At 44.2% G+C, this 12,467-nt stretch overlaps 1 protein-coding gene across 2 annotated transcripts in view; it reads left to right on the top strand.

The window, feature by feature from the left end:
• CYFIP1 (cytoplasmic FMR1 interacting protein 1) overlaps positions 1 to 10,869 on the top strand; it is a 79,641-nt gene extending 68,772 nt beyond the window's left edge. For both annotated transcript variants that reach the window (XM_050915484.1, XM_050915485.1), the window contains exons 26-31: positions 3,000 to 3,130; positions 5,491 to 5,563; positions 6,733 to 6,827; positions 8,004 to 8,242; positions 9,178 to 9,325; positions 9,797 to 10,869. In XM_050915484.1, coding sequence (XP_050771441.1) covers positions 3,000 to 3,130; positions 5,491 to 5,563; positions 6,733 to 6,827; positions 8,004 to 8,242; positions 9,178 to 9,325; positions 9,797 to 9,961 — 851 coding nt within the window. In that variant the 3' untranslated portion in view covers positions 9,962 to 10,869. The remainder of the gene's footprint in view (positions 1 to 2,999; positions 3,131 to 5,490; positions 5,564 to 6,732; positions 6,828 to 8,003; positions 8,243 to 9,177; positions 9,326 to 9,796) is intronic.
• Positions 10,870 to 12,467: the final 1,598 nt, after the last annotated feature.

Raw genomic sequence — 12,467 nt, 5'->3', positions numbered from 1 at the left:
TTGCTTTGCTTTCAGTTGTACCTTCAGTATGAGTTCCTTGTTGCTGGTCACAGTCCTCTGTGCTGCTCCTGGTTTCTCTCTGTGCCATCCTGCTTCTTTATATTTGCTGTAGGTGACATGGATTATTCTCAGGATTTCACTGCCCATATAACATTGATAAAATTTTCTCATCGTCTTTCCGGACATCAATCTCTTCTGAAACTCCCCACAAAATCCACAGGCTGGGCAGGGGATTGAGGGGAGTCTGAAAACCCCCCTCTTTTCCAACCCTGTCATGACCGATGGTTGTTTCCATGTTGCAGTGGCAGAATTGTCCTTGCTGCTCTGCTCAGCTTCTATTTCTCACCAAGTTGCTCCCCACTCGCCATACAAGCTAAACGGAAAAACATCCCCTTGTCTGTCCTTGTCGCCAGTATCCTACCTGCTCAGATAGTGCTTTCTCGCCACGGTGACTATGTGGAGAAGTCTACAGTTACTCACTGTGTTTCGGGGAGTCTTCCAGCCCTTCTGTTGGTTCACCATCAATCTCTGTGTACATGCCATGGATACTAAGACCAGAAGCGTTGGTAGATATTCTAGTTGAATTTCCTCTATGGCACAGACCTAAGTCCAGGAAAACACAATGGACGTTTGTTGCCAGAAAGTCTTGGTATGGGGAAAGTGTTTGACTTGACTTCTAGCAGTTGATCCTTAGAAGACCTTTCTTGCTAGGCGTGGAAGCCCTTTCATCAACAGAGAAAAACACAAAGGAAATACTAGGGCGTGTAACTAAAACACACTGTAGACTTGTGGTAAAGCTTGCTTCAGTTCCCTCACTTTGCATTTCTTTCCTAGCATCAAAAATTTTTTTATGAAAAATCTTCTGCCGTATCAATCTGCCTTTTCAACCTCATCTTTGAAATAGGAGTCCCAGTATTCAGCACTGCAGCATCCCATTGCCATGGTGGGCAGGTGTGTTTAAACAACAAACACAAGTAGTCACTGCTGCTCAAACAGCTGGGAATTGCAATTGGCCTTTATACCGCAGTGTTGAATGAACACCGACAGTCTTTTCCAGAGCTTTTCATTACATAGTCCCCATGTTGTGGGAAGGAGGGAGTTGATGATGTGCTGGCATGACTTGTTTGCTTGTTAGCTAGATTTAAATGTGTTTCCTTTGAATAAATCAAGCTCAGCAAGCACTCACCACATCTGACCTTTCTCCATTAGTTTTTCAGTTCTGTTTTTCTATTGAGTCGCTAAACTACTAAAGTTAGGTCTGAAATTTATCTCCACTGAATGCATGTGGGAACACTCATTTACTGCAGATTTTCTGTTGACAAACAGTTCTTTGAGATGTGACAGAGCCAGCCCTGCATCCCCTCACCATGCACTTTACTGATGTTTCGTGTTACTAATTTTAATGATGTGAGGCTTTCTGTAGAAGTGTGTGGGTTAGCTACACAGTTCCCTCCTTCACTGTACGTTTTCAAGTTCCTCTGCCGAATTTGAGGGATTTCCCTGGAATAGATACGCTCCAGGCTGTGTTTGATGTTTGTGCGCTCCCCTCAGCCGTTGCCTTGCTGGGTGAATACCCAAGTCTATCTCCTGCATGGGAAGTGTTCATCAGTTGCGTCCAAGGAACACATGGGAAGGTGGAGGGGGGGGCATCTCTGCTCTCTTTCCTTGTCTCCTCTCACTTGCTTTAGATGTGGTTGGGTGGGGATTGAACTGTCTGACTTAATTCAGTGTAATGGAAATGAACTGCCGTATGTAGCACGCAATTCGAAAGCTTTGCACGATGTATTTTCTTCTGTCATCAGTCGAGGTTTTCGGTGGCTTTTTAAAAGGGCCAGGCTTGAGAAGACAGATGGAAAAATGCTGATAAAAATTAACTTGTAAAAAGACGGAGAGCTGTCTGACCTACTGTAGTTCTCTGCTCTTCCTTGCCCATCCTGCACATCGCATTAACCTCCGCGGTGCTAACCAGATCGGGTCTCTGCAGAAGCTGCCGAACCCAGGGTTTCCTGGGCTTGTCTCTAACCAAGGGACTGCACAACCTTCCTGGGGCTGAGGGGAAAGGAGCTGGAAATCCACCAGCATGTTACGCGTCACCGTTGTTTGGGAGAGGTTTGGTGGAAAAGACATATGTTTATGTAAATTACGTTGTTTTGAAAATCATAATTTTAGCTGTTTTTTAACAGCTTTTGGCAAAACTTTGACAGAAACAGTGTTCTGACTGTGCTTGTCAGCAGGATCTGATGTACCCTTGCCAGCAGAGCTTGACTTGTGATTTCTGTATTTAATTGTTTTGTGAGGTTGCAGATCACCTCTGGCCGTCTGCGGCACTGTCAGAGTCGTAGCCTGACACCACCCCTGTTCCCTGTGTCCTTAGCGCTCTGCTCCTTGCTGGCTCTGTCATCCTTGAAAATAACAGCTGTGAATGGAACGTGTCGGGTGGCGTGGCAGGATGGGGGACGGAGGCTGGAACGGACGAACAGCAGACGAGAGCCCTAGTCTCTCTTCCTGCTCCTAGAAATTTTTTTCTTACCTCTTATACTGGCTCCCTTTTCCAGGAGTGAGAAGCAAGGCACTCCATTTTGCATGATTTATCCAGTTAAAAAGGTCAGCACACCAGGGCTTAACACTTCACAACCTCTGATTTTTAATGTATTTAAATACTGCTCCTTTCAGTTTCCTCTAGGCTGCATGTCTGGAGATAAAAAATCTCATGTGCTGATACATGGCGAGAGAACTCTAATCCTGCACCCTTGGTTAGTTGTGCTCTGGTACAATGTATGTATGTGCGTTCAGGGCAACTTTTGAATAGGCAAATTGGTTAGAAAATTGGAGTGCTTTTGAGGCAGAAAGACAAATTAGTCCTGATCCATATGACTCTTATCCACACGACCAGAATCTTTTGTCTGCTTTCCCAAGGTAACAGGTGTGCCTGTGTGATCATCACTAGATTTCGTTCTGGCTCCTGAGATTTCATTTTTTTGCTTCTCTTTTGATTTCAGGTATCTTGGAGTTTTTTCACCATCAGTTGAAGGACATCGTTGAATACGCAGAACTGAAGACTGTCTGCTTCCAGAATTTGCGGGAAGTGGGAAATGCTGTCCTGTTTTGCCTCCTCATTGAACAGAGTCTGGTAGGTGCCTGCTGTGCTAGTTTAAAACCCATCTGTCTCTCAAAACGTACTCTCAAATTTTTGTTACTAACGTCATAAATAACAAGGTTGAAATCAACCAGATTAAAGAAAACTTGCAGATTAAATAGCAAGTTTGTTATTGCTGATCCGCAGATGGGTAGAAACAGTTCCCTGCTCTGATCTCTTACAGTCTTGCAGGGGCTTTCATGTCTGCGAGATAGCAGGGATGCCTGACTTCGCTGGGTGAGAGACATTGCCTTGTGTGCGGTACCTGAGGATCAAATATTATGACCTTCATCATAAATTATGATCAAATATAGTATTCCTGCAGTCAGTCACAGGGTGGCTACTCTCTTTATGTCAATGAGTTGTGCATCTGGTACTGTTATTTTCCTTCCCTGCTTGCCATTTCTGTTGTCATCTGAAACATTGCAAAGTTAACATGGCCTTCTTGGACATCCTTCTTGCTGTTAGGATGGCTGACAGTGGCGCCCGCCCTGCCAGACATTCATCTGTCCTAGTTTGAACGAAGCTGTGAAATATGTCCAGTCTTTCAGCTGCTTCCTATATGCCTAGCCTCTACCTTACAGCATGCGAAGCTGCCCGCTACTGAGGGCATGGTGCTACAATCGCTCTTTATCCTTACCTCTCCTTTTCCCACTCTTGTTTCACGTTATACAATCTGCTGTTCACACAAAATGGCCAGTCTTGTAATTTCTTGGTCTTCATGCTTTTGGGTGCTTACAGAGGGAAAGGCGGGCATTGCTTATGGACCAGAAAAGCAACAGGTGTGCTGTCTTCCCTTTCTTTACCTGTGTCGTGCTTTTGAAACTTGGGTGGGGAGTCTCTCCCCTGCCTGTGTGTACAGGATGCTCTGCCCACGCTGCGCAAGCACGCGCTGCCGCTGAGGCTGGGCTGCCCATCACGTAGAGATCTTTGCAGACTGCAAACCAGCTGCGTCATTTCCTCAGCAAGCTGGCTGGGGGCCTGCCACTGCACAAAAATAAACCCTCACGTAAGGCTCCTTCTCTAGGGTATATTAAAGCTGTTGATGTTAGATAAGGTAATGAAGACATGCTGTTCCTCAGAGTCCTGTTCATGGTGTTAGAGGATCCCTCCCTCATGGTGGAGAGTAATTGGAGGGACAGGTGACAAGCAGTGAAACCGTATTCAGTAATGGGATAGCTGAAACAAAATGAGAAACTGGATTACTTTGGATTCAGGCTAACAGGGTACGTTAGTGAAAGGCCAGGCAGGTGAAGGCCCTCACTGCTTGAGGGTGTACCGAAGTGACACCAGCGCTGGAGGTACGTTCTTTGGGATGCCGCCTTGGTGACAGTTTCTAGTAATACACCCCTGCTTGCTGCCCTTCCTCTTGTTTTTGCCCTCGGTGGTGCCCCGATGTCCTGTCATGAATTTCAGTATTTTTCCATTGTGGTCATCTATCATAACTTAACTAGACTTGACCCCGGTGCAAAATGTAGGTCTGTAGTGCATTTCTGCTAGTAGGTGGGTCTTGTTAATCTTGACTGCCTAGCATATGCATTTTCATAGTGTTGACATAGAATCATAGAATCATTTTTATGTTGGAAAAGACCCTTTAAGAGCATCAAGTTCAACCATAAGGAACTAGATGTGGGAAGGGCACATGAGCCCCAGTACCCTGGCCTTGCTGAGGGTATGGCTGATGAACATCTCTTTAATACTAGCGCTGAGGGACTACAAATGAGCAGGGCCTCTGCTCCAAAAATGAGGAGAGGGGCTTAGCAAAGTCATGCATCCGCTTCTGGTCATCTCTGCATTTTCTCTGCATGTACGGCAGCCAAGAAACAGGAGACATCTATCTTCCTTCCCCCCTGTCCCTAAAGATGTAGAATACTTCCTGAGAGGTGGTTCACCGCTGCTGTCGTGTGTCTCAGCCCGCCTGGCAGGGAGATGCCCCCACCACAATAACGGGTTGTGGGAATAGCGTTGGTAAAAATAACCAAGCAGTGAGTCATCTTCTTCACCGCTCTGTTTGTCTGCGCAGGAGCCGTCTGCCGCTTTCACACCGGAATTACTCACTCGGCATTAGTCTTTTTAATAAATACCCTGTCCTTTACGAACTGCCAGCTGAGGGTGGGAGGAGAGCTGCTGGAGTTTATTTGGGGATCCAAGGTAACCTGGTGAAATCAAATCGTCTTTGGGAGCTGTCCCCTGAGGAGAGCGAGGGCTCGGAGCGGCTCCGGGCGGTGGCGATGGAGGCTGGCTGCCCTCTGGTGTTTCTGCAGCGGCGCGCTTTTGGAAGCCCGTTTTGGGGATCTGGTGTGGTTTGGGGATTCTTTGGTCCTAAAATGCCTCTCGTTTCCTTTTCGTTCCAGTCCCTAGAGGAAGTGTGTGACCTGTTGCACGCAGCGCCATTCCAAAATATCCTGCCCAGAGTTCACGTCAAAGGTATCGGCTAAGTGAAAATACCTTCCTTGAGTAATGCTTTCCACTTTTCTTGCCTGCCGCTGCAGTTTCGGTGACCGTCCCCAGCCATCCTTTACAACACCGCTGTTAATTACGGGACAGAGGTTTCAGGCCTGTTTGCCTGGCTGAAAAATACAGCTTCTTAGCGAGGCTCATTGCAAATTGCAAGAGGAAGAGGAGGAATGCCGTGACAGGGAGAAATGGGATGGATACCCAGGGCAGTATTACCCCTCTATGTGGATGTAGTGAGAAGCTTTTCCAAAGGTGCTGTTTAGCTTATATGATTGTCAATTAAATGGGGTAAGCTTGACCATACAGGGTATAGGAAGTCTGTCAGCAAGTAAGTAAATACAAGTGGGCCCTGGTCCCAGTAGACTTTTCACATGCCTTTTTACTAAACTAGGCATGCAGTGGTGAATGTTTGCAGGATTGCTTCCTTTGGTATCTGCTTTCCTCATCCTTCATCATCAGAAAGTGAGCCTTTTTTTTCCTCTCACGCTTCTCTTCTTTCTGTGTTGCTCCTCTGTCTCCTTTCCTCTCCGTTTCTCGCTGCCAGAGCAGCTGATTTGTTCTGCTCGGAGAAATCCCGTCAGCTAAAAATCTTTGAGAATATTTCCGGACTCACCATAGCTACCTGCATCTCTGCATAAAACTAACCAGACCATTGTAAACCAGTATTTTCCCATTTGCCAGAGAACATTTCCCACTTGCCAGTGATGAGGGGGTGGCAATGGCTTTTTTAAGCCTTGCTGTAAGATTCCACCCTCATTATACCCCACCTTCTAGAGTCAAGCATTTTATGTATGATAAGGACAATTTGCTTGGCTTAGTACAAGTGGGAGTCAAATGTGTTAGCAGCAGCAGCAGCATAATAGAGCCTTATATTCTTTCTTGAATTTAGGTAATTAATTAAATGTATTCTACTACAAATCCTTCTTTCTGTTTGCACATTCAACATTTTAAAATATATATTTTGCTAAAAGCACATTGAAGATTAACCAGCTATTTAGAACTGAAATTACCTATAAAAATAACACACGCAGTTTTCTTCTGCACTGAATAAAGATTGTCTGAAAATAGGAATTTTCTTGGTTAATTGCAATTTATCAGTGCTCTCTTTTTTTGTTTGTTTTTTTTTTTCCTCCTTTCAGAGGGTGAAAGACTTGATGCTAAAATGAAGAGACTGGAATCAAAATATGCTCCACTACATTTGGTTCCTCTCATTGAAAGACTAGGCACACCCCAGGTAATCTCTCTCATTTGTGTCAGAGGCAGTTCAAGAAATTTCTGAGCACTAGAAAGCCTCTCCTTTCACACGTGCCGATAGCTGTGTCAGAACTTCAACTTGCACATCCACCTTGTTCACACAACAGGATTTTTTTTTTTTAGATCCATGGATTTGGTAAGCTGTTAAAGCTCAGAAGTTTAAAACATTTGAGACTGGCGTGGAGGTGACACGTTTTGGGGAAAATGCTAATTTGTATGTATGTTGCTATGTGATACCCTCTCAGTATGAGAGCCAGCCTAGGAAGTCCTAGTGCAAATTCCACCAAAAGCAATCAGTTTCCTTGTGCATGTATATATATTTTTAAAACAATTTATTCCTCTTTCAGCCAGATGATTAGAAACTCTTGGAAAATGAGCTGTCATTTGAGTTGAGCTCTCCTGGAAACAGTGACCAAAGAGAACATTCTTGAACTGCCCTTGCAGCTTCAGCACTATTTTCCTTTCTCTCGGTGTGAGGGGTACATTAATTGCCTGCTAACCTTAGCAGTTTACAAGCGATTGAGATGTGAAAAGTAGAAACTAAGAGCGGAGTGCTCTGAAGCAGACTTCAGACTGCTTTTGTCATCATAGGTGCGGCAGTTCAGTAGGTGCTGCTGCAGGAGGAGAGCGCACTCAATGTGACGGCACAAGCTGGGACAAGCCCTAACCGGCATTGCCTCCTACGGGTTTTGTCTGAGCCTGTTTGTGCTGTCTTTGGAGCTTGCCCATCTCTAACAGCAGCAGCCGAGGGAGATGTGCAGGAGAGCGCAGGCAGGAGCTACTGCCCGTACTAGCAGCAGAGCACTGAACTCTTTGGGTTTGCTTTCTGCCTCCATTCAGGCAAAGAATTCTTTAAACCTCCCTGGGACTAGTCCAGGATTAGCATTACCGCAGTTAGTGTTACTTAATTTCAAGCCTGCCGGCTTGGAAAGGCTTTTAGAATTTTCTCTGAATGCTTTTTTCCACTGAATTGAACCCCAGGTTAGTGGCCTCTGACCTCACTTAAAGTCAGGAGAAACTGCTCCTAGAATAAACCAAGTGAAACTGAAAAACGTGGTGGGTTTTTTTTGTTGTTGGTTTTTTTTTTTTTTTAAATGAAGTCTTGTAGTCAAGTGGCTTTTACCAGGATTTTGCACTTTCTTTCTCTCCACCTTAGCAAATAGCAATCGCAAGGGAAGGGGACTTGCTGACCAAAGAACGCCTCTGCTGCGGCCTGTCCATGTTTGAGGTCATCCTGACGAGGATCCGCTCCTTCCTGGACGACCCTATCTGGCGCGGGCCCCTGCCCAGCAACGGGGTGATGCACGTGGACGAGTGCGTGGAATTCCATCGCCTCTGGAGCGCGATGCAGTTCGTCTACTGCATCCCTGTGGGAACGCACGAGTTCACTGTGGAGTACGTACCGCCAGCGGTCCGCTTCTGGGCAACAGTACTTCGCTTGTCCTCCCTGCAACTGGCAGGGGGGCGCAAAGCGTTAGAATGGAGGGGTTTGTTTGCCCGTCTGCAAGAGCTTAGTGCGAAAGCAAGGGAAAGTGCTGCGATGGCTGGGAGGGGCTCATAATCCATTGAACACAGATACCATTGTATCTTTAACAAAAATAACCCTCTATTTTAAGTATCGCCACTGTATAACGAATGTTCCCATGACAAACAAGGCCCTAGCACGCGTCTTTCAATAGTAGTCAGACCCCTGCGGACGCTGAACTTAAATAAAATAGCTGAACATTCGTGCATGTATTTCTAACAAGTATTTCATCTCTGAATTAAGAGCAAGAACGAGCGCTTGGAAGTTAACGTGATTAACATGAGTTAACCAGGAACCGTTGTTCTTGGTTTTGTTAATTTTGATAATATCCTTATTTTGAAAACCCGTTGAGCTGTAACGTGCTTTTCACTGAGCAGTTATGGAGGCAACAGCATAGGACATTTCCTTCCTTTAATGCCTGCGGCCCGAAGGAGCAGAGTGGTGTTGAATTCCCACTTTGTTTTCTTTGAAAGTGTTGTTTCCTTTGAAAATAAAATGTAATGCTGCTGGAGTCTAATGGGGAGTAAATGTTTTTGGAGTAACTCTACGTTGTGTAAAACTGGGCGGGGGGGAGGGGGCGGGCTTCTGTGTTTTTTCTTAAGCATCCATTTGCATCGCTTGTGGTATCTGGAAAGAGAACTTAATTTCCCAGAGGTTTTGCAGTATTTTCTAGATTAATGTCTAACATATTCTAGAGTGACATATATGTTGTTTAGTATAATGGCTGATTACTGAGCACTTCCTGTGGATGTGTTTCTGAAGATGTAGGCGGAACGTGCTTTATGTGGTGTGTCTCCTGTCTCAGGCAGTGCTTTGGAGACGGCTTGCACTGGGCTGGCTGTATGATCATCGTGCTTTTGGGACAGCAGCGTCGCTTTGATGTGTTGGATTTCTGCTACCACCTGTTGAAAGTCCAAAAGCATGACGGCAAAGACGAGGTTATAAAGAATGTGGTGAGTTGAAAACATCTGTTCTGTATTTGCTGTAGTAATGAAGACAACAGCAAATCAGAGCTGTTTGTACCGGGATGCAGTGTAGATGCAGCAATCGCTTTTTAGAACGAAATGCTGAAAATGAGGGCACCAGGGGTTTTAGGAACAAAAGATTAAGGCATTAGTAGTGGACTTTGAAGACTGGTCGGGGAATTCTGATTTCCTGAATGTGTGGGATTTTCTTAATGCTTTCCATCTCATATACGTGCATTCAGCTTATGACAAGGCTTCTGTACATTGCCCTTTTTTGTACAAAAAGCAGCACTGTCAAAAACCAAAATGCACCTTGGGTTTTCACTGGACTGGCAGCAGAAGGGGAGACCTTCATAACATTGCTGGGAGAGGTGAGGTAATGGCATTTGCTGGTTTTGTGTCTAAGGCTTTTTCCCTCCAAAGCTAATTCCTGTGTGTCTGTTTTTTTGATGTTTGCAGCCTTTGAAGAAAATGGTTGAGAGAATTCGCAAGTTCCAGATTCTGAATGATGAAATAATTGCTATTTTGGACAAGTATTTGAAGTCCGGCGATGGAGAGAGCACACCTGTGGAACACGTGCGCTGTTTCCAGCCACCGATTCATCAGTCCCTTGCCAGCAACTAGACTTCCTACCTAACGATACTTTTTGCACCTATTTAGGCTAAAAGTATGAGAAAAAAACCCAACAAACAAAAACCACACCAACAGTTTTAAGGAATACTCTCATCTGCATTTTTCAGTATGCCTGTGCCATTTGAGTGGTGCACTGTCCTCTTCAGTCTCCAAGCACAGTAACTGTATACAATCCATACTTATTTTTCCAGACTAAAATTTTATACACTTTGATTAAAAACCTGCGCCTGTAAAAGATTTTTTTAAATCTCTTTGCATTCCTGTACTGAGGTGGCCATTTTAGACTGGACTGGCATAATTTTCCCCTGAAGCTATCGAAATAATAGCTGTGGAGGGTAAGAAACTGGGTTCTGTAGAAAAAAAATTTTTAGAAATCAATTCCTAATTGTTTGTATTAGAGCATTAATTGCTTAATTAGCCTTTATTAAAAAAAAAACAACCAACAAACTCTGCTGGTGCTTTGTGAATAATTTTTCTAGTCAGTTGATTGTTTTTCCTCTTTGCAAAACTATTCTCTGAGATCAGCAATTATGGAAATGAAAGCTAATTAAGGTGATTGTTTCAAAGTTATTTAACATGGAGGTGACTGATAGTATGCTGATCTTTCTAAAAGGCAGTAGTTTGATTGATTAGAATGGGGACTGTTGACTTTTCCTAATGAGAGCTTCTAACACAATTTATATTTTGGTTGGCGATACATACCTGTGTACCAAAATACATGTTTACAAGTGATAAGGAATTCCTGTCTACAAGAATCTTGACTACAGTGATCAAGTGTAATCTATCCCAGTGCATAAGCTCTAATGATGTTAATCGTGATTTACTTACGGGAAGTATTTGTTTAATTACACTTACTGTATTATGCAAACACTGCATCAGTAAAATTGTTTCTAAAACTTTGCAACTGTAAAAGTTGAATTTTAAAGCAACCAGTTCAGCCAAAAGTAGTACCTCCTGCTTGCTTACTGCAGGATCCTCGCAGAGCTTTTCGGTTGGCTGTTAGGATCAACCCAAAACAAACGTGAGTTAAGAAAGACAGCTGGAACAGACACAGACGGATAATTACACGTTTTACTCAGGATATGGATTTCTGGAGATGTTATTTGGTTAATGTTTCTAACCCATAGTGTGAAAGCAAGAATGCATTCCTCTCAGAACCTGTTTTTCTCCCTTCCCTCTTACTAGTTCAAGGGTAGGTTACAGCACATCTTTTCTCCTGCTCAGCTCTTTTCACATGTTTCACAGCAACGGAATCGAGTCCAGTAATGGGTAGAAATGAGCGTCTGACAGAGGAGGTGTGCAGGAGATGAGGAATGTGTAGGTACTGGGGTGGCAGGGAACTGGATTTTGAAGAAAGGAATTAACTGAAATTCCTCAGCAAAACAGAGGACAGAGATCTGCCAGGCAACCTATAAGCAAATTTCCACTACCACAGGTTTTCCCAGGACACCTGCGCTGGAGAGCTGTCTGTTGTGGTGAGAGCGCACACAAGGCTGCCTGGTGCCTGGGAGACAGAAGTAGGAAACGCTTGTGCTTTGTTACGCCAGCTTGTTGCAGGATTTCTTTTACAAGGTGCTTAACAGACAAGTTTTCTTTAAGAGACATTTCTTTTTAGTTGTTAGAAGACTTCTGGTCAACTAAATGCTTCCCTGTGCTTCAGGCTCCAATTAAGGAAATGAACAACTGTCTTAATTTGTTGGGATAATCATTGGTTTAGGGATGTCTCACACACCTGAGGCTTTGGCTTGGCACTGTGGTGCAGAAGTGGTTAATTAATAAAGCCTGATTTTTTGTTTAAGAACTATTTAAAAACTACTAATGATGATGTGAGTGAAGTAAGTTCTAATTCTCACCAGTGAACTTTCAGCAGTAAGAGAACTGGTCTCTAACATCTTAAACTCCTAGCATTGATACATATTTTATGATTACTTTTTTCCCTTTAATATGCGTTCAAGAGAATTCAGACATTAGTCCTACGAGATGCTTGTTTCCCATTTTTCAAAGGCAGGTTACTTTTTTCCCAACAGGATTATTAGACTTGATGGGAGCTAAAACCTGGCATAACTGCTTCTCCTACCTAAAAGGAAAAAAATGCAGCAAGGTGCACAAAAGGCATAACTTATTTCTCATCAAAAGTGGTGGGTCTGGAGGCCAAAGTGCCTATCACAACATAAAGTAACAGACTCTGCTGTATGAAATTGTCACCTGCTCTTTGGAGGGGCCAGTGCTTTGGTACTAGAAGTGGCAACCCGGCGTTCAGCGACTCCTCGGCAGTTTGACTTCTTCCCTGCCCCTCCCCGTTACTGTGCTCTTCGTTGCGTAAGCCTTAGAGTGAACGTGTTTCCGTGACTGAGAGCTGCTGACATGATGTCCCTTAAAATTAGGTAGAAGTTCAAATCCTGTTCTTCAACCAGAATTTAAAGAACCTTTTTCTTGCTTGACACCTTCACCCCTCCTGCACATATGACATGTACCAAAGGAACACAGCAGAGTTAGT

Source organism: Gymnogyps californianus, chromosome 1 (genome assembly GCF_018139145.2).
Source record: "Gymnogyps californianus isolate 813 chromosome 1, ASM1813914v2, whole genome shotgun sequence".
NCBI classification, from domain to species: Eukaryota; Metazoa; Chordata; class Aves; order Accipitriformes; family Cathartidae; genus Gymnogyps; species Gymnogyps californianus.
Note: the sequence above shows the minus strand (reverse complement) of the source record. Positions and strands in the feature narration are given on the sequence as shown.